Raw genomic sequence first — 20,851 nt, 5'->3', positions numbered from 1 at the left:
GTCTTGGTCTGCCATAGCGCGACTTTCAAAATTCGGGTTTTTATTTTTTTTGTAAAACACAATTAAATTTCGCTGTTATAATTTCGAGCGCGTGAAACGCGCTCCGGATCGAATCCCACTTCCCGACACCAAATGTTACCCTAATGGTACAATTGGTGTTCCAAAATTTGGGCCTAACAAATTTAGTCCCAGGTCCGAATCCAACTCCTCGACACCAAATGTTACAGACGCGGTTTTGGATGTTAGTTTACCGAGCGGTTTGGTATGACCGCGTCTGCACAGTTTACCCGATTCCACTCGAACGTTGACTAAGTCGCGCTATGCTAAATCAATTAAGGAAAGGACACAACGGCTGGGTTAGATGACACGACACCAGGGGCACAGTTCTCAAGACCTCCGGAGGAGGTTATAATATTTGTATGCAGAGCGTTGAGATTACAAGGACAAGAGGTACAGCATAGGAAGGTAGGCACTTAGACACACTTATCTTATTCCCGACAGACCACAGATAAACGGGACAAGACTGACTCACACAGGGATTGATGGCAAGGAAGGGCAGGTAGTCGCTGGACAGCACAAGGTGCACCTTGGCTCAGGGACAGGATAGCGCGGTCCAAAAGATGCAGGGAGGTATCGTCGCGCTGGAGGTGGCGTCTGGTTCTCTTCAAGTTGGGGGCGCATCTGACGTCACCTCCGGTAAGTGGCTGCCTATATCCAGCGGGGAGTGACACGCCCTCGGCTCGTTAGCTCCGCCCCAGATGGAATCGGTCCGCCGCTTCCATTGGGTGCGGGGGTTACCGGGCTCCGCCCTTGACGGGGAGCTGACAGGGAGCCCCTATTTGGTAACCCCGTCGAGCACATGGGCAATGGCGGCTAACCAAGCCGGAGTGAGGACGCACACTCCCCGCGCGCTGTTGTTGTAGTTGTTGTTGTTGTTGTAGTTTCATGAGGAAGATGGGAGGAGGTATGGGGAGGTCCTAAACTCACTACTGGTGCCATACAATCACATTCTGGTGCAACGAAGAGTCAGAATTAATGGAAACGAGTCCTTAACTGACATAGACTAAGAATAACTAGCAAGATGTCCTATAGTTGTCTACGTGAGATGCGGTGAACCTGGGCACGACAGTTAATGGGGGAAAAAGGGGAAGGTCGGTTCTACAGAGTGTTGTTTACAGACAATGGGACTAGGGAATGGGGGATTGGGGATAGTTGGGGAGTATTGGGGAAATAGGGGAATATTTACAAGCGGATATGGATGGAGGCCAAATCCCATATCCGCAACAATATATTTACTCATGTTGCAGCCACAGTCCAGGTACGTAAGTATTGTGATGATACACTCGTGTGTTTGTTTGCCAGCAGAATAACTGCATAATGAGGACAGACAAAATTGCCAAATTTGGCACATTCCTTTTTAAACATTGCACCAATTTTGGAAATCCTCTTACAACCATTCCAACCTTTTACCAACATTGGGCCAACGTCAGTGTGCTAGCTTGAAACAGAATGGAAGAAATTTCCTATCTCTACATACTGTGAAAATGCATGCAGACAGTTATTTCACTTCTAAAAATGTTTATTATTAGTACCTCAAATCACAAAAGAATTGCGAGTTAATTCTTCGAAGAGAAGCTAGTGAGAGTCATCCTCACCTCCCTCAAGTGCATTCTAGTTATTAATTCAATAGTGAGGTACCCGTGAATGTCACAGGTGTAAACCCTCGCGTCATTCCTCATTCTGCTTTAAACTAAATCTCTATATTTTCATTCCAATCAGCATCATTCCAATCACAAATTAAAACTATAGTATTAATAATTAAAAAAACAATGTTGACAACACTCCTGAGGTAAACAAAAACACTCGTGAAGTAAACGCATGTTGACCAATCTGACGTGTAACCAGTACAGACGAATCTGCCGGCGATAAAGGGTGGATATGAAACATTTCATAGGAATCGAAAGTCAAAATCATAATTGTATTGAGAAAATTGTGAAACTTCCCACCCACCCTAGGATGGATACAAGTGGCGTCGGTCGGGTGGAAACTCAAAATCAGGATTGTATTAAGATAGTATCAAACCAGGGAATCTTCGTCATCGTGTTTACTTCCAGATCGGGAACAGCTTTGTATTGATCAAAACCCAACATCATAATTGTATTGAGGAATTAATGAAACCTCCCACCTACCTTAGGACACCCGCTGGGACCCTGAAATGTTCCAAAGAAGGTTTGGCAGGGCTTGCCCCAAAACTGAGGCAGTAGTTTCGGGACGGACGGACGGACGGACAGACACTCCTGTTTTATAATATGGATTCGGATATACTGTTGGAGTACAATGTACAGAATTCATAAGAAACCCTTCTGACACCTGTAAACCTCACAGAGAGCTAAAACGCAGAGAAATCAATGGGTTAACCCGAAGGAGTGACATCTATGAATTAGTGACTTCAAAATATGAAGCAGTGACTTCGAATTTCCACCAAATAACACAGAATGCAGTTGTGCTTATGCCGTTTTACAGCATACAGAAGTATCGTAGGAAGTAAAAGTCATGATGAAACAGGAGGTGGTTTTTATCCCACTGATAGGCCGGATCTGGATCCGGACCTGAACTAAAATCGAATCGGCTTGCTCTTGTCATCCACTCATCCACCTAGTTTTGTCCACAACTTTTTAAAATATCATGTTATATATCGCTTTTAGTCCTTTCTCTCAATTGTGAAGAATCACTTTTAATACATTTTTTAAAATTCTCGTATCCAGATCAGGATTTTCACCAAAATCGAATCGATTCGTCCTTCTCACACAACAATACATCAAAAATGTTGATTCTTGTATAGTTCACATTAACTGGTGGCAGAGAATGGCTTCTCACCTGTCAGTGGTGCTATGTCCTCAGGCAATACTGATACCATGAATGTTGAGAGTGGAAGCAAAACATTCCAGTGATGACACAATTCAAAGTTGAGCGTTCGCGAATGTCAGATTATAGAAAACTAATAAGGTTAAGCTTCAATCCTAACCTTATTGTGCTCTAAATAAATCACAGTTTTTGATGATGGATGTCAAAATATTTGACACTTTATGCGAAAAAAATTCACAAACTAGAACAGCACTCAGTAGAGAACATTCCTCCCCAGGCTGAACAGTTTACGTTTTGTATCTCACTTATAGGCCGGATATGGGTTCGGACCTGAACCAAAATCTAATCGGCTTGTTTTTGTCACCTACGCAACTCATCCACCAAGTTTTGCCATAAATCGTCAACATGTTTTTGAAATATCATGTTATACGTAGTATACCGGTATATATATATATTGTTGCGGTTTTGAGTTTTGTACAGTCAGTATAATAAAGGTTAAAATTTCCCCCTCATAGTTAGTCACACAAGCAACATGTAGCCTCGCGATAGTGTAGTTATCTCTTAGTATTTGTGAGCTTAGTCCTTTTCCTATGTTAGTTCTGCGTTGAGTAGAGTAAGGAGAATAGGTCCTACTTCTACTGACTCTGCAGCCTCCCTAGCCTCATGCCCCTTTGCGCTGACTTTGGTTCATTTTGGGCGAATTAACACGAGGCAGGCCTAGGAGGGTCGGAGCGGAGCCGAATGAGGGGCGGCAGAGGAGCTGACGGTAAGTACGAGCCGCCAACCAGGGCTCAGAGGGTGTGGCGGCAGCACTGCGTCACAGAGCGTGGTTGGAAGGTTCGAAGGGGTTCGAGAAGGTTCGGGGCATATCTATATAAGCGTTGCACAAAGCCCCCAGGAGGACTCGCAGCAGTAAGAGGACTCGCAAGGACTAGCGCGGGTGGACTCGCTGATGAGAGAGAGAGAGGACTCGACTCGCAGCAGAGAAGGAGCAGAAGGACTAGCACAGGAGGAATAGTGCAGGAGGACTAGCGTGGGAGGACTGGTTGAACAGAGGACTCGCGCGCACTGACCAACCAGGAGGAATCGTTGACGAGCAGGAGTTGAGCGCGTCAAAGAACTTTGAGAGATACGCGGTTGAAGAAAGACGCGCATGACCCGGAATACGCGCTATTATAAAGTGACGCTCGGTTGAGCTAGAGGCCGAGCCGTGTACAGTGCATTAAGTCACACGAGTGATAACGGCTGTGTAATCGCCAGCCGTGCTGAGAGACGGGCACTTTCCGTTATATCTCATCGGCTGCCTTTGTTCGGGAGACACACTACGAGGCTCCTTCCACCACCTGCTGCCATCTTCGCGGGACGTGCTGGGACCGTGGAGAGCCGGACGGGGCCGTTCCTGGACGACCACGTCAACGTGTTTGGCTGGAACATCTACCCATCTGCAATTCCCTGTGTGAGTGTGACGGGCCCGAGTCTGGGTGGTAAGATAAGACTGACTAAGTGCTGCTCTGTGTCTCTGCGTCCCGATCATTGTACATATGTGTGGGAATAATAATTAAACCCGTGTTCTTCCTTTTCCATTCGATCGTTCCTGTGATTTCCTCATTGGCTAAGCGTGGTATGAATAAAACCGCTCAAATGGGGTTCCACTACTAAGACTGCACGGACCACGTGGTACTCAATCCGCTCGGCGTACCCAAATCACACGTGGCACGTGCGAGGCTTGCTTCCTCACTTCCATGGTGGCGCTGGGATTTAGGTACGAGCGAGACTTGGTCCCTTCTGAACCCTTCTGACACCTGTAGACCTCACAGAGAGCTAAAACGCAGAGAAATCAATGGGTTAACCCGAAGGAGTGACATCTATGAATTAGTGACTTCAAAATATGAAGCAGTGACTTCGAATTTCCACCAAATAACACAGAATGCAGTTGTGCTTATGCCGTTTTACAGCATACAGAAGTATCGTAGGAAGTAAAAGTCATGATGAAACAGGAGGTGGTTTTTATCCCACTGATAGGCCGGATCTGGATCCGGACCTGAACTAAAATCGAATCGGCTTGCTCTTGTCATCCACTCATCCACCTAGTTTTGTCCACAACTTTTTAAAATATCATGTTATATATCGCTTTTAGTCCTTTCTCTCAATTGTGAAGAATCACTTTTAATACATTTTTTTAAATTCTCGTATCCAGATCAGGATTTTCACCAAAATCGAATCGATTCGTCCTTCTCACACAACAATACATCAAAAATGTTGATTCTTGTATAGTTCACATTAACTGGTGGCAGAGAATGGCTTCTCACCTGTCAGTGGTGCTATGTCCTCAGGCAATACTGATACCATGAACGTTGAGAGTGGAAGCAAAACATTCCAGTGATGACACAATTCAAAGTTGAGCGTTCGCGAATGTCAGATTATAGAAAACTAATAAGGTTAAGCTTCAATCCTAACCTTATTGTGCTCTAAATAAATCACAGTTTTTGATGATGGATGTCAAAATATTTGACACTTTATGCGAAAAAAATTCACAAACTAGAACAGCACTCAGTAGAGAACATTCCTCCCCAGGCTGAACAGTTTACGTTTTGTATCTCACTTATAGGCCGGATATGGGTTCGGACCTGAACCAAAATCTAATCGGCTTGTTTTTGTCACCTACGCAACTCATCCACCAAGTTTTGCCATAAATCGTCAACATGTTTTTGAAATATCATGTTATACGTAGTATACCGGTATATATATATATATATTGTTGCGGTTTTGAGTTTTGTACAGTCAGTATAATAAAGGTTAAAATTTCCCCCTCATAGTTAATCACACAAGCAACATGTAGCCTCGCGATAGTGTAGTTATCTCTTAGTATTTGTGAGCTTAGTCCTTTTCCTATGTTAGTTCTGCGTTGAGTAGAGTAAGGAGAATAGGTCCTACTTCTACTGACTCTGCAGCCTCCCTAGCCTCATGCCCCTTTGCGCTGACTTTGGTTCATTTTGGGCGAATTAACACGAGGCAGGCCTAGGAGGGTCGGAGCGGAGCCGAATGAGGGGCGGCAGAGGAGCTGAGGGTAAGCACGAGCCGTCAACCAGGGCTCAGAGGGTGTGGCGGCAGCACTGCGTCACAGAGCGTGGTTGGAAGGTTCGAAGGGGTTCGAGAAGTTTCGGGGCATATCTATATAAGCGTTGCACAAAGCCCCCAGGAGGACTCGCAGCAGTAAGAGGACTCGCAAGGACTAGCGCGGGTGGACTCGATGATGAGAGAGAGGACTCGACTCGCAGCAGAGAAGGAGCAGAAGGACTAGCACAGGAGGAATAGTGCAGGAGGACTAGCGTGGGAGGACTGGTTGAACAGAGGACTCACGCGCACTGACCAACCAGGAGGAATCGTTGACGAGCAGGAGTTGAGCGCGTCAAAGAACTTTGAGAGATACGTGGTTGAAGAAAGACGCGCATGAACCGGAATACGCGCTATTATAAAGTGACGCTCGATTGAGCTGGAGGCCGAGCCGTGTACAGTGCATTAAGTCACACGAGTGATAACGGCTGTGTAATCGCCAGCCGTGCTGAGAGACGGGCACTTTCCGTTATATCTCATCGGCTGCCTTTGTTCGAGAGACGCACTACGAGGCTCCTTCCACCACCTGCTGCCATCTTCGCGGGACGTGCTGGGACCGTGGAGAGCCGGACGGGGCCGTTCCTGGACGACCACGTCAACGTGTTTGGCTGGAACATCTACCCATCTGCAATTCCCTGTGTGAGTGTGACGGGCCCGAGTCTGGGTGGTAAGATAAGACTGACTAAGTGCTGCTCTGTGTCTCTGCGTCCCGATCATTGTACATATGTGTGGGAATAATAATTAAACTCGTGTTCTTCCTTTTCCATTCGATCGTTCCTGTGATTTCCTCATTGGCTAAGCGTGGTATGAATAAAACCGCTCAAATGGGGTTCCACTACTAAGACTGCACGGACCACGTGGTACTCAATCCGCTCGGCGTACCCAAATCACACGTGGCACGTGCGAGGCTTGCTTCCTCACTTCCATGGTGGCGCTGGGATTTAGGTACGAGCGAGACTTGCTCCCGAAACCCTACCTTGCGTTTTGCCGGGAAGAGGCGTTTCAAGTCTCTCGGTTCCATCAAGCCCAGAAAGGACAAGGAGATTAATCCCCCCTTGGTAAGGGGAAGAAGGGCGGCAGAGAACCGTAACAATATATATATATCTATATATCTATATACAGACTTGGCATTTCATATGGAATATATATTTTTTCTTGACTTGGGTTTACTTTCTTAACTCAGTATACTCAGAATATAATTTTGCTTCAGATATGAAATCTTTCCTCTTCTCCAATGGCTTGATCTCTGATCATCAATTTGGTTTCAGACCTGGTCACTCTACTCTGGACATGCTGCTTCTGCTTTCTCAACAATGGATGGAGGTCCTCAACACCAAACAGGAAATTAGAGCTGTCTCCCTTGACATTTCACGTGACTTCGATACGGTCTGGCACCCTGCTCTGCTCACCAAACTCTCCTCCTTTGGTATCCATGGAAATCTTCACGCATGGCTGGCGGACTTCCTCTCTGGTCGTAGTCAACGTGTGGCCCTGAATGGGTTTCTCTCATCTCCTCTTCCTGTTCAGGCTGGAGTTCCCCAAGGTAGTGTTCTGGGCCCTGTGCTTTTTCTGGTCTTCATCAATGATCTCTCTGACTCTCTTGAAAATCCTCTCTATCTCTTTGCTGACGACTCTACACTCTGTCGCTCCATTCCTCATCCCTCAGTTCGGCAGTCTGCAGCCTCCTCACTCTCTGCAGACCTGGACAAAATCACAGACTGGGCAAACAAATGGAACTTGTCTTTCAATCCTGATAAATCTCACACTCTTACGATATCTCTCCGAAAAGACCGACTGGAAAACCCTCCCATCCACTTTCTGAATAATCCTCTCCAAGAAGTTCTGTCACTCAAGCTTTTGGGTCTCACTATTTGCCATGATCTTTCCTGGGAAAACCACATTTCAAATCTGGCCTCAAAAGCCAGTCGCCGACTGGGCATCCTCCGTCGTGCGAAGTCATTCCTTGGCACACCTGAGCTCCTCACCACATACAAGGCTTTCATCCGCAGCTCTATGGAATACTGCTCTCCCCTCTGGTCTGGTGCTCCTGCCTCACACCTAGCCCGTCTTCACGCTGTTGAAACCAAAGCGTTCAGAATCATTGGAATCTCCCGCGATGAAGCTAACTCCAAGGGCCTTTCACTCACTCACCGCAGGCAGGTTGGTGGTCTTTCCGTCTTCTACCGACTCCTCTCTGGCCTTGCCCCCCCAGCCCTCTCTGGGCTCTGTCCCCCAAATATTCCTACAGGTCGCACAAGATCTGCCTGCAACCCTCTTATGGTTAAACTGCCAAAATCAAGACTTTCTGCTCACCTTCACTCCTTCATTCCTCTTTTCTCCCGCCTCTGGAACAAACTCCCTCACTCTCTTCAATCCCACTGCACCCTCCAGGTCTTTAAAACAGCTGTTCACCACCATCTCTTATCCTTCCCCATCCAAAACCTTGATATTTTCTACCCCCGCTAATTTCGGTTTCCTTGTGTTTTATACCTCTCCCCCCCGCCCTCCCCCTCCCACGCCTCCTGCCCCCCAAGCCCTCTCCCTCCCACACTTCTCCCTGCTCTCAAATGTTGTGGTTGTGTGCTTCCCCTTCTCTCCCCATCTTGTCTTCCGCTCCCTCTTTTTGTGTGTTTTGTTTGTCTGGTTGATTTGTTTGTGAAATAAATGTTAGCTCTTTCACGAGCCTCGATTCAGTATACAAAAAAAAAAAAAAAAAAAAAAAAAAAATCAATCTGGTGAGTTTCTTTTACACTTTGGTGATTTATTTGTTAAAAGAACCATGTCACTGATTGTCTGTCGCAGCAAGAAGTCAACGACAGGATTATATCACAGGTGGCGTGGCAAAATGTACGGACAGGTGCATTTGATGATTGGCTTCACAGTCGGGTATACAAGGGTTGTTGCATTCTGTATTGGTGGAAAACAGCTGCTGCACATCTCCAAAAGTTATTTCCGTTTCCTCTGGAGATGGTTCGTCAACTCGACAATGCTGTTTGTCATGGAGTGGTGGCTTTACGAAATTACGGCATGAAACAGTGTGCTATTGCTTGGCAGTATGACATCACTCAAGGTCAGGTGTCAAAGATCCTGAAACGAAATGCTCAGAGGGGTGTCCCTACTCCAATACTGAGGCCAGGACGTCCCCGCAGAACCACAAGGAGGGATGATCGCCAGCTGCACCGGTTAGTCCGCAATGGCCATACCAAGTCAGCTAATCGGCCTAGGGCTGAGTGGCAGCAACTGACAAATGTTCCTGTATCCAGAAGGTTCGTCAACCAACGACTGGTTCAAGCAGGCTATCATGCCAGGCGTCCCCTGAGAAAGCCATGCCTGACCAGACAACACTGCCAGCGCCGATTGCAGTGGGCCAGGGAGCACCGTCAATGGCAGCCAGGACACTGGAATCACGTGATCTTCAGTGACGAGTCTAGATTTCTGGTCTATCGTCAAGATGGCCGTGTCCGAGTGCGCAGACAAGTGCATGAAGCCTACAACAAAGATTGTATAGTGCCAAGAGTCCAAGCTGGAGGTGGTGGGGTGACCGTTTGGGCTGCTTTTCATGCAGGGGGCAAAACTGACCTGGTTGTTCTGAATGGAAACCTGAACCAGTTCATGTACAGGGCCATTCTGGAAGAAACATTGCTTCCATTTGCTCGTGCAGCCTTTCGAGTAAACTTTGTCTTCCAAGATAACAATGCATGGCCTCATCGTGCTCGCATGATCCAACACTTTCTTGCTGACCGTGGTGTAGAGCATATGGAGTGGCCTGCCATGTCCCCGGATATGAATCCGATAGAGACCTTGTGGGCAGAATTAACGCGTCAAATCGACCACTTGGACCAGCAGCCGACCTCTGTGCGTGAATTGCAGCAGGCTATTGTCACTGCATGGCAAGCGATTCCTGTCCAAACCTTGGCAAATCTCGTGAACAGCATGCCTCAACGTGTACGTGCTCTCCTGAATGCTCGTGGGGGTTACACGAAGTACTGAACTGTAATTTTACTGTCCGTAATCCCAGTCGTAATTTAACTTTTGTTTTTGTTTAAAAAAAATTCGGCTAATGTGCAAAATAAAGAGATACTTCTGGAAAACGTACAGAAGTTTAACACAGTACTGTCCATGAATTGAGTTCGATATCAGTTTACATCACTTTCAAGGATCAATTTATTTGTTTCGAAATGTCAAATGGGGTTGTTGTTTCTTTTAAAGGTGACATTAACAAAATCTAGAATAATTTCAACATAATTCCAATGAACTTTTGGTTTTAAGACATCTTGAAAAGTAAGTTCACCCCCACAAAAAAAATATTCCATATTAAATGCCAAGTCTGTATATGTATATCTGACCAGCATCTGTGTTGTCACTGAACGACTCCCTGAAACGTTTGTTTCCGTGGTTGTGAAGTGTTTTTAATAACGTGGCTGTGAGGTGTTTTGAATCATGTGTTAAAGGTCTTTTCGGTATTTGTGGTATTTTGGGTATTTGGGGTCTTTAAGGGTCTTCAGGTTTTTTTTCGGTATTTTGGGCCTTCAAGGGTCTTCAGGGTGTTTTGGGTCTTCGGGGTATTTTGCATCTTTTGGGTCTTTAGGGTCTTTTGGGTCTTCAGGGTATTTAAGGGTCGTTAGGGTCTTCAGGATGTTTTTGGTCTTCGGGGTGTTTTGGGTCTTCGGGGTGTTTTGGTTCTTCGGGGTGTTTTGGGTCTTCGGGGTCTTTTGGATCCTCTGGCCTTTAATGGTATTTTGGGTCTTTCAGGTGTTTTGGGTCTTCCGGGTCTTTGGGGTCTTCAGTGGCTTTTGGGTATTAAGGGTATTTTGGTTCCTCTGGGTCTTTATGGGTCTTTGGGGTATTTTGGTTATTCGTGGTATATAAGGGTCTTTGGGGTCTTCAGGGTGTTTTGGGTCTTCAAGGGTCTTTTGGATATTCAGGGGTCTTTTGGATCTTCAGGGTGTTTTGGGTCTTCAGGGTGTTTAGGGTCTTCGGGGTCTTTAAATGTCTTTTCGGTATTTGTGGTATTTTGGGTATTTGGGGTCTTTGAGGCTCTTCATGGTATTTTCCGTATTTTGGGCCTTTGGGTATTTAAGGGTCCTCAGGGTGTATTGGGTCTTCAGGGTATTTTGCGTATTTTGGGGCTTTGGAGTCTTCAGGGTATTTAAGGGTCGTTGGGGTCATTGAGTGTTTAAGGGTCTTTTTGATATTTGTGGTATATTGGGTATTTGGGGTATTTAAGGGTGGTAAGGGTCTTTTCGGTATTTGGGGTGTTTTGGGTCTTCAAGTCTTCAGGGGCCTTTGGGTCTGAAGGGTCTTTTGGTTCCTCTGGGTCTTTAAGGGTCTTTGGTGTATTTTGGTTCTTCGGGGTATTTTGGGTCTTCAGGGTCTTTGGGGTATTTTAGGTCTTTCGGGTGTTTTGGGCGTTTTGGGTCTTTAAGGGTATTTTGGGTATTCAGGGGTCTTGGTGGTCTTAAGGGTCTTGGGGGACTTAAAGTGTCGTTAAAGGTCTGAAGGGTCTCAGCAGTCTAAAGGGTCAAAAGGTATATTCCAACAGTATGTATGTAAGAGTTCATGGACTGTGTTTTGGGTGTTAATTTAGTCACAAAAGCAGACATTTTGAAGAAGCAGACGTTTTGAAGAAGCGGACGTTCAGAAGAAGCAGACATTTTGAAGAAGCGGACGTTCAGAAGAAGCAGACATTTTGGTCACAAATAAACAAACATACAAACATCACCATATACGTTTGCTCTATTATAATAAGATGGTGAGCATGGTTGGGTGAAACACTGCCTTGGAGAAATCCGGCTTCCATTGGGAGCAATGGAGGACTACATTGATAGCATTGTAGCGGTTCCCGCTGGATGCACACAATCGCCTTGCACCGGCCAGAACACGGCCAGACGCGCCTCTCCCGGGCATGCCCGGACTCACTGTTCCCGGGCACGCCCGAACCTCCCGGGCACGCCCGGTCTCGTCTTTCCCGGGCATGCTCGCTCTCGCCTTTCCAGGGCTCGCCCAGAGCGTCCGGGCATGCCCGCTATCGCCTTTCCAGGGCTCGCCCAGAGCGTCCGGGCATGCCCGCTCTCGCCTTTCCAGGGCTCGCCCAGAGCGTCCGGGCATGCCCGCTATCGCCTTTCCAGGGCTCGCCCAGAGCGTCCGGGCATGCCCGCTATCGCCTTTCCAGGGCTCGCCCAGAGCGTCCGGGCATGCCCGCTCTCGCCTTTCCAGGGCTCGCCCAGAGCGTCCGGGCATGCCCGCTATCGCCTTTCCAGGGCTCGCCCAGAGCGTCCGGGCATGCCCGCTCTCGCCTTTCCAGGGCTCGCCCAGAGCGTCCGGGCATGCCCGCTATCGCCTTTCCAGGGCTCGCCCAGAGCGTCCGGGCATGCCCGCTATCGCCTTTCCAGGGCTCGCCCAGAGCGTCCGGGCATGCCCGCTCTCGCCTTTCCAGGGCTCGCCCAGAGCGTCCGGGCATGCCCGCTATCGCCTTTCCAGGGCTCGCCCAGAGCGTCCGGGCATGCCCGCTATCGCCTTTCCAGGGCTCGCCCAGAGCGTCCGGGCATGCCCGCTCTCGCCTTTCCAATGCTCGTCCAGAGCGCCCGGGCACGCCCAGCCTCGACTTGCCAGGCCGCAGCCAAACACGCCCGGGCAGGTCCAGAATCGCCTTTCCAAGGCTCGCCCTTGACACCCGGGCATGCCCGGTATAGCTTTTGCCGGGCAAACTTCCCGACATAAATGTGTATATATATTGCTGCCCGATAAACGGGCTTGTCAGAATACCTGAGCTGTTTTGTTTCAATAAAGCAACTCGGACGAATTCCGTCTTTGGTCGCGTCACTTCTTTCGACTCGCGTTGGAGCGCAGTTCCTTCAGCATCACATTGACTGCATGAGTGGAGGAAGTCAGAAATTTAGGAATGAAAGTGACCTTCTATATGACGGTTTATACTGTAGCTGGGCCAAGTGGCAAGATGGCGTAGAGGTGCAAACAGGTGTTCAAATCTCTACCCAGTTATAAACTGTCATCATGGTGACCCAAAAGACCCTATAACATCAATGGTGTTATAAACTGTCACCCAGTTATAAACTGTCATCATCAGTTATAAACTGTCATCATCACCAGAAGACCCTAATCATCATGGTGAGGTATCGATGTGTAAACCCTTCCCTCGGCTGGACGTTAAACTGGGCGTTCCATCCGCCGGCATTAGTTGGTGGACGTTAAAGATCCTATCATGTCCTTCGTTGGCCAAATTCCAGCTGCCCTAACCTACAGGAGGCACCGCGTCAGCGGGACTACAATGAACGCAATCAGCGGTCCCAGCAATGATGCAACCAGCAGCCACCGGCTGCATTCGAAATGTATGAATGAACTAGGCCAAGATAACCCGTCAGCGGTACGACAATGAAGTAGGAGTGAACTCGGATATCCGTGTCACCATTATATTTTGTGGATGTTTTGACACTTTAAATCAGAAAACAATCAATCAATTTTCATTAGGAAAAGCCTTAAGGAAAACCCTGTCTTCTGCACCGATAAAACAAACTATTAGCGTCAGAGTATGAACGCACTTGAGAGATTTATATCATACCAAAATACGCCATTTCGTGTCTGTCTGTCTGATGAATTTTTGACCGCAATACATTCCGTCGTTACTTATCCAATCTCAACCAAACTTGACAGGATGACGAAGGGTTACACAATGAAGGTTGTAGCGCATTCATTCCCCCCCCCCCCTCCCCAAGGGGGTTTTCTCCCCCAAACGGGTTTTCCCCGCCATTGCAGTCAATGGCGTTGGTGTTGAGGTGTATATCAATGTTAAATTAGCTTTATCGTGGCGTTTTCCAAAGACGCATTTAATAACAAAATTAATGGTAATCGCATATTGTTAATGTTATTACAAAACAATACAAATACTAATAATAATGTCCCACTTCCCCAAGGCGTTTTCCTGCAGTGATAACGTGTATAAATCGTTTATAGTTATAATGGCGTTTCCGTAGGAGCAATCTACCTTGCGTTCTCCAGGAAGTAAAAATATTATAAACCACAAACACGTATGCTTAGCTTTTAAAACAGTCGCTAATGCTATTTATAACACTAAATGAAGAAATTTGGAGGAATCCCGACATCTGTGAAGTAAGGTTTACTTACAGAACTGACGAAGATCCACTGTACTCTATATAACCCACAAATGTTGGGTTAATAACATGGCCCTTTCTGCCGCTACTGTGGCATTTTTCGTAGCGAACTTTTGAAACTCACTCCTGCTGTTTGATGCGAAACTAAAAGGGAGGAAGACTTGGGTCTGCTCATTTACCAAGCAGCTAGCTTGCTCTTGCCAAGCCAGCCATTCCTTAACTGTTTTGAATGGAGTGTTTGCTCAAATGCTTAAACCACTTGGCGATCTCTCCAGAAGAAACGTGGTAAATGAACACACCCAATGTTTTTGAGACCCACCCATAGATCGATTGTAATCTATATACCCCAAAGAGGAATGACCCTTCTTTCCGCTCCCGTAGTGAGCGGGTGTACCAGTGATGTAAATTTGCAAAATCTTTGTTAATGTTATTCGATGTGAAATGCATTGAAAAGCCAAATATGTATTAAATGACGCTCTTCTATGCTCCCTTCTTCATTCACATCTTTCCTTAGTCTCTTATTTACTTGGATTTTTCCTAAAAAAAAAAAAGTTAAAAAACAAGTCGATGGAAATGCGCTTCTGCAATATACCTATTCAAACTATGAATTATTGAAGAAATGATGAGGATAGCTCTGGGTACAGGCATATGAAGAAAGATAAAAAATAAATAAATAAATAACTGAATGGTGTGAAAGTGGGCCGAGAGAAGGAAAACGTATAAATCTAAGGATTGAGGAGAAGGTCTAGTAGGAATGGAGAATTTGGCTGGTGAAGGCTACAGTTCAAGAGGGAGAAAGGTATATTTGTATGCCTGTGAAGTGAGGTGATGAAATGGAATGCCATTTGATAGAAAGGGAGGGAATTAGAACAATAGTAGCAGCAACAATAAGAACAAGTACAGATACATTCAAAGTACACCACCCCCATGCCAAATAATTAAATATCCTACAGCGCGGCATTGCCGGGGCGCCCCAGGTGCCCGGCAATACCGCAGTGCAGCTCATAGAGACTGCATTGGGAGGGAGAGGTGTGCAGGAAATCAGAGCTGTCTCCCTTGACATATCACGGGCCTTTGATACGGTCTGGCACCCAGCTCTGCTCACCAAACTCTCCTCCTATGGTATCCATGGAAATCTCCATGCATGGCTTGCAGACTTCCTCTCTGGTCGTAGTCAACGTGTGGCCCTGAATGGATTTCTCTCATCTCCCCTTCCTGTTCAGGCTGGAGTTCCCCAAGGAAGTGTGCTGGGCCCTGTGCTTTTTCTGGTCTTTATCAATGATCTCTCCGACTCTCTGGAAAATCCTCTCTATCTCTTTGCTGATGACTCCACTCTCTGCCACTCCATTCCTCTTCCCTCAGATCGGCAGTCTGCAGCCTCCTCACTCTCTGAAGACCTGGACGAAATCACAGACTGGTCAAACAAGTGGAACATGTCTTTCAATCCTGACAAATCTCACTCTCTTACTATGTCTCTCCGAAAAGATCGACTGGACAACCCTCCCATCTACTTTCTCAACAATCCTCTCCAAGAAGTTCTGTCGCTCAAGCTTTTGGGTCTCACTATCTGCCATGATCTTTCTTGGGAAAACCACATTTCCAAGCTGGCCTCCAAAGCCAGTCGCCGACTGGGCATCCTCCGTCGTGCGAAGTCCTTCCTCGGCACACCTGAGCTCCTCATCACATACAAGGCTTTCATCCGCAGCTCAATGGAATACTGTTCTCCCCTATGGGCTGGTGCTCCTGCCTCACACCTGGCTCGGCTTCACGCTGTTGAATCCAAAGCTTTCAAAATCATTGGAATCTCCCGCGATGAAGCTATCTCTGAGGGCCTTTCACTCACTCACCGCAGGCAGGTAGGTGGTCTTTCTGTCTTCTACCGACTCCTCTCCGGCCTTGCTCCCCCAGCTCTCTCTGTGCTCTGTCCCCCAAATATTCCTACAGGTCGCACAAGATCTGCCAGCAACCCTCTGATGGTTAAACTGCCGAAATCTCGGCTCTCTGCTCACCTTCACTCTTTCATTCCTCTTTTCTCCCGCCTCTGGAACAAACTCCCACACTCCCTTCAATCCCTCTCCTCCCTCCAGGTCTTTAAAACAGCTGTTCACCCATCCAAAACCTTGATCTTTTCTACCCCCACTAATTCACCCCAGATCCACCTTGTTTGAAATTCCAACTTCTTTCCTGGAAATCTTGGCAGTGTCCATATGTTTATACCTCTCCCACCCCCCCCCCCCCCCTTCACATGCCTCCCCCCCAAAGCCCTCTCCCTCCCACAGATCTCTCGATGTCTCCATGTCTCTCGGTCCCTGCTCTCAAATGTTGTGTTTGTGTCCTTCCCCCTCTCTCCCCATCTTGTCTACCGCTCCCGATGTTATTTGTTTTATGTGTCTTTGTCTTTCTGTGCGATTAATGTTCGCTCTTTCACGAGGCTCGATCTTGTATACAAAAAAAAAAAAAAAAAAAAAAAATTGATTGATTAATTGTATAATTAAAATCAATAAAAGATTATCACAAAATATTTTCTTAATCAATTGGCTAATCGCATAACTAAACCACTAGTGCTTCATCCGAAGATGTATCTTTTAGAAATTTAATTAAATAAATCATTAATAAAAAAATTAAATAATTAATTAATCAATAATTCATCGATTAAATGATTAATCAATAAAGCAAAAATATCCTTGATAGCCACATCACTTGGTCACTGTCATGTCCAAATATTAGCTTCCTAGCTCAAAAGGTGCCTGAGATATTGGCCAAATGAGAATGAAAATAAATAAATGATTAATAATGAAATTAAATAAATAATAATCATTAAAAAATTAAATTATTAATCAATTCGGTCACAGAACACATAAACCACCACCATTTCATCAGAATCTGTAACTTAAAAAAAAAATTTTTTAGTCATTAATCGAATAATTAAATAATTAATCGATTAATTGATTAATTGATTAATTCATAAATCAAAAATAGCCTTTGCAGCCAAATCACCTGGGCATTGGGATGTCAAAATATCAGCTTCCTAACTCAAAAGGTGCCTGAGTTAATGGTCAGAAGAGAAAGGAAATTTAATTCATTAAATAAGTATTTCATTAATCGCTAATAATTAAATAACTCCTCAATTAATTGATTAATCAAAAAACAAAAAATACCATTTTTGACAAAGGACTTACTCACTATTGTGCCGAAATTTTAGCTTCCTAGCTCAAAGGATGGCTGAGATATAGCCTGGACAAACAAGAAAGCAAGAAAACAAACAAACAAACAACCAGAGTGAAAACTGAGTACTCCCTTTCAGCGTGCGTCATTGCCGAGCCCCCTTCGGTGCCCGGCAATGACGATATGCAGCGCCTGGAGATGGCATAGGAAAGGTGCGGTGTACAATATCAACAATTGCGTGACAAATAGAATGAATGAGAACGACAACACCAATAAACCGTAACAGTCGGACTTCAATCGCTGCCCACCAGGATGTCATGACGATGTCCGTGACAGTGAACACCAAAATGTCTACTTTTGTGTACGTAAGGAGATGTTGCCGTAAACATAACTTTATTTACAAGATGGCTTTGCGGAGAAGTAGAAATAACGAAGAATGCAAGTTTCACAAAAGTCTTTAAAGGTATATGGCATGCTCAATAATAATTACCTTAAATTCTGATTCGAAATAATCTACACAAAAAGGAATAAAGTAAAGATGTTTAAATTTGGAAACATTCTTGCAAAGCTATTTGACAATTTCCTTTGAGCTCACAGTAAGTGCAGTGAGCGTGGCGTGAGTTGCAGTCATAATGAATTACTGCAGAAACGAGGGCAGCCAATATCAAGTGATAAAAGTATGTTTATTTAAATATAAAAAAACTGCACAATTACCAGATATATTTTTTACAGAATTAGACCGTTGGATTTCTGTTGACCTTGTGAAAAAACCTTTTTTTGGCTTTGTGTACTTTTTCTTTCTCTTTCTCTTTCTCTCTCTCTCTTCTCTCCCCTCTCCCTCCCGCATCCCTCCCTCCTCTCTCTATAGCACTCGCTCTCCTCTCTCTCCTCTCCCTCCTCATATATATATATATATATATATATATATATATATATATATATATATATATATATATATATAAATCTCTCCCTGTCTCTCTGTGTCTAGAGTTTGAGATACATGTTGCCTGGCTTTGCTCATGGAATGCCCAGGAGAAGCCATGGCCGATGGTGAGGTCTACAAGTTCAAGAGACTGAATGTGTCCCTTGGATGGACATTAATCTGGGTGTCCCATCTGCCGGAATTAGTTGGTGACTGTTAAGACCCCACAGTGTCTTCAACGAAGACTAGGCGACTTATCAGCAGCACCCTGAACAAATTAGAAGTTACCGCTCCGAATGCGCAGTAGTCCGGGCCCTTAGGGATATTTTGGTTCAAATTCTTCCAAAAGCATCAAATTTGGCGCAGATGTTGCCCATGCCATACTCTTTCGATTTTTGACGGGCGCCAAGGGCGGTCTGATCCGGGGATCGTACCGGTCCATCCCGCCATGCCACCTGACCTATGACGTCATAATTAGGATATGCATCCAATCACATGGCGTACTATAAGTGGTCAAAGTTCAAAATGAATCGATCGAAAAATGAAGGCAGGGATCCATTTTTAAGGTTTTCATAAAATCCAAAATGGCCGCCAGGTCACATGACCTATGACGTCATATTTATGACATGTATACAATCATGTATACATGAACCCAGATCATGATCGCACAAAAATTAAACACAAGGATATGGCATACAGTTCATAAAACATCAAAATCCGTACCTTTGTAATTTAGACTGATGAACTGCATATGCCTGAAAATTAGGAAATAGACATGTAAATATTTCCTCCAATTGTCAAAAATAAGGTCAGAGTTCGATTACCCAACCCAGAAACATAAAATGGTGAACCTCGCGTAAATCTTGACAAAAAACTCAAAAACCGACATGTTTGACTCAAAAATGACCTTTAAGATGACCTTGAGGGTTGACCTTGACCTCGAATCATCAAAATAACATCATAATTGGATTCCTCGACCTCGAAAACCCCTGAAAAGTGGTATCATACATGATTCCAACCCTTTTGGTTATTTAACTGATTTTCCTCTAATCCGGGTGGCGCCCATTTAGTATTTCACCAATATGGGCCCACCGGGGGGGGGGGGGGGGGCGCCCGTCTTGGCGCCCGTCAAAAATCGAAAGAGTATGGCATGGGCAACATCTGGGCCAAATTTGGTGCTTTTGGAAGAATTTGAACCAAACGGCCCCAAAATATCCCTAAGGGCCCTGACTACAGGGGAAATGACACAACTAGTGGATTTAATTCAGAATTAAATCGCACTCCAATGTGCATTAGCTAATAACATCTATATGAGGGCAATAATCAGATGGTATCTATTCATGGAGATATGAGAGAATTTCCCCCAACTATTCATTGGCTCAAACATCAGGTAAAACCTAGCAGGGAATTGTCATAAGTAATCATTTTGCGGAACTATCTTTATTTATTTTAGAGTAGTAAAAGCAATATTGCTAAAGCGAAATGACTATTTTAATCATTTGCACTTATTGCGACCCCATCACCAAATAGGAATCACTGACGGCAGGTGATATGTCACATCAAAAGAATGCTGGTGAGATCATCGCTACTCTTGCTGTTAAAATATGAAGTTGCAAATAGTTGTTTGTAGGACCGGCAATTGATATCCTTGGTGTTAAACTTGTGAGTCTCACTTCTATTTCCTGTGGAAGTCTACTTATCATTATCTTTATTATTTCAGTATTTGCATTTGTACTCGCTGCACTCTGCCCACTCTCCATTTGCATTCTACATACAAGACTTCTCTTCCCGCTGTACACACACCACGCTCAGAACTCACCATGGGCCGTGCAACACAAACGTGCAGAGCGGTGAGAAGTATGCACAACCGTAGGCACATGACGCCAGGAAAGTCTTTGGACCCCAGGGTGTCGTGGACGTCTTTAACCAGGACTTGAGAGGCGACAGAAACAAGCCGGCCACCTTGCCAGCATGGCTGAGCCTTCGAGTACCGACCGACAGAGTTGTATGTAGAGGTTGGCAGTGGTAGCTGCAGTAGACTTTCCGCGTTCCCGAGGACCACTTGGTGCCCTTTTGATGATATTGGGCAAGATTCCACAGTGCTGATTTTCGTTGAAGGACCGGATATTTGTAACGTACGCGCTTGTCTTAATACTGGTTGAACTGAGCCAAGCACAGATAACTCCAGAGATGGAAAGGTAAGTGAGCGAGGAACTCGGAACGTGAACTCTTCGAGGCTTCTCCTTGCGCGCTATCGCTACTTCGGCTCGTTGGCAAGGCGCGTGCTGGTTACGCCCCCTCGATGAACAGGGCACGACTGCTGGGAGGGGCGATTGGAGTGTTGGGGATAGGGAGCACGGAACGCAGACCCCTACCGTACTTAACCCAAGCATGCGTGGTGTTTAGCATTGAAGCATAAATATAAGATCGTCTTTGTTGCGTAGCGACATATATTTATGCAAGTTGTGCCTTGAAGCTTCACCATACCTGGCATACACCTGTTATTAAACTCTGATCTGGCCTGACAAGTATTGGCCTACCATTCACTCGTAGGAGGTTAAGGTACTGGTGTGCTTCCAAAACAAATCCATTCATTGAGAAGGACCAGACTGCAAAATAAGAGGCTTGCCGTTGCTTTCCCAGTTGAAATTCATGATTG

General features: G+C 45.6%; 1 protein-coding gene across 2 annotated transcripts in view; it reads right to left on the bottom strand.

Moving 5' to 3' along the window:
• Positions 1-20,589, bottom strand: part of LOC137427818 (platelet-derived growth factor subunit A) — a 197,195-nt gene extending 176,606 nt beyond the window's left edge. The window contains exon 1 of one of the 2 annotated variants that reach the window (XM_078776389.1): positions 20,012-20,589. In XM_078776389.1, coding sequence (XP_078632515.1) covers positions 20,012-20,071 — 60 coding nt within the window. In that variant the 5' untranslated portion in view covers positions 20,072-20,589. The remainder of the gene's footprint in view (positions 1-20,011) is intronic. The other variant, XM_078776391.1, reaches the window with a different exon arrangement.
• Between the last annotated feature and the right edge of the window lie 262 nt (positions 20,590-20,851).

This window comes from Myxine glutinosa, chromosome 1, assembly GCF_964187855.1.
Source record: "Myxine glutinosa chromosome 1, kmMyxGlut1.1, whole genome shotgun sequence".
Classification (NCBI taxonomy): domain Eukaryota; kingdom Metazoa; phylum Chordata; class Myxini; order Myxiniformes; family Myxinidae; genus Myxine; species Myxine glutinosa.
The sequence above is the reverse complement of the archived record's forward strand: the minus strand, read 5'-3'. Positions and strand labels throughout refer to the sequence as shown.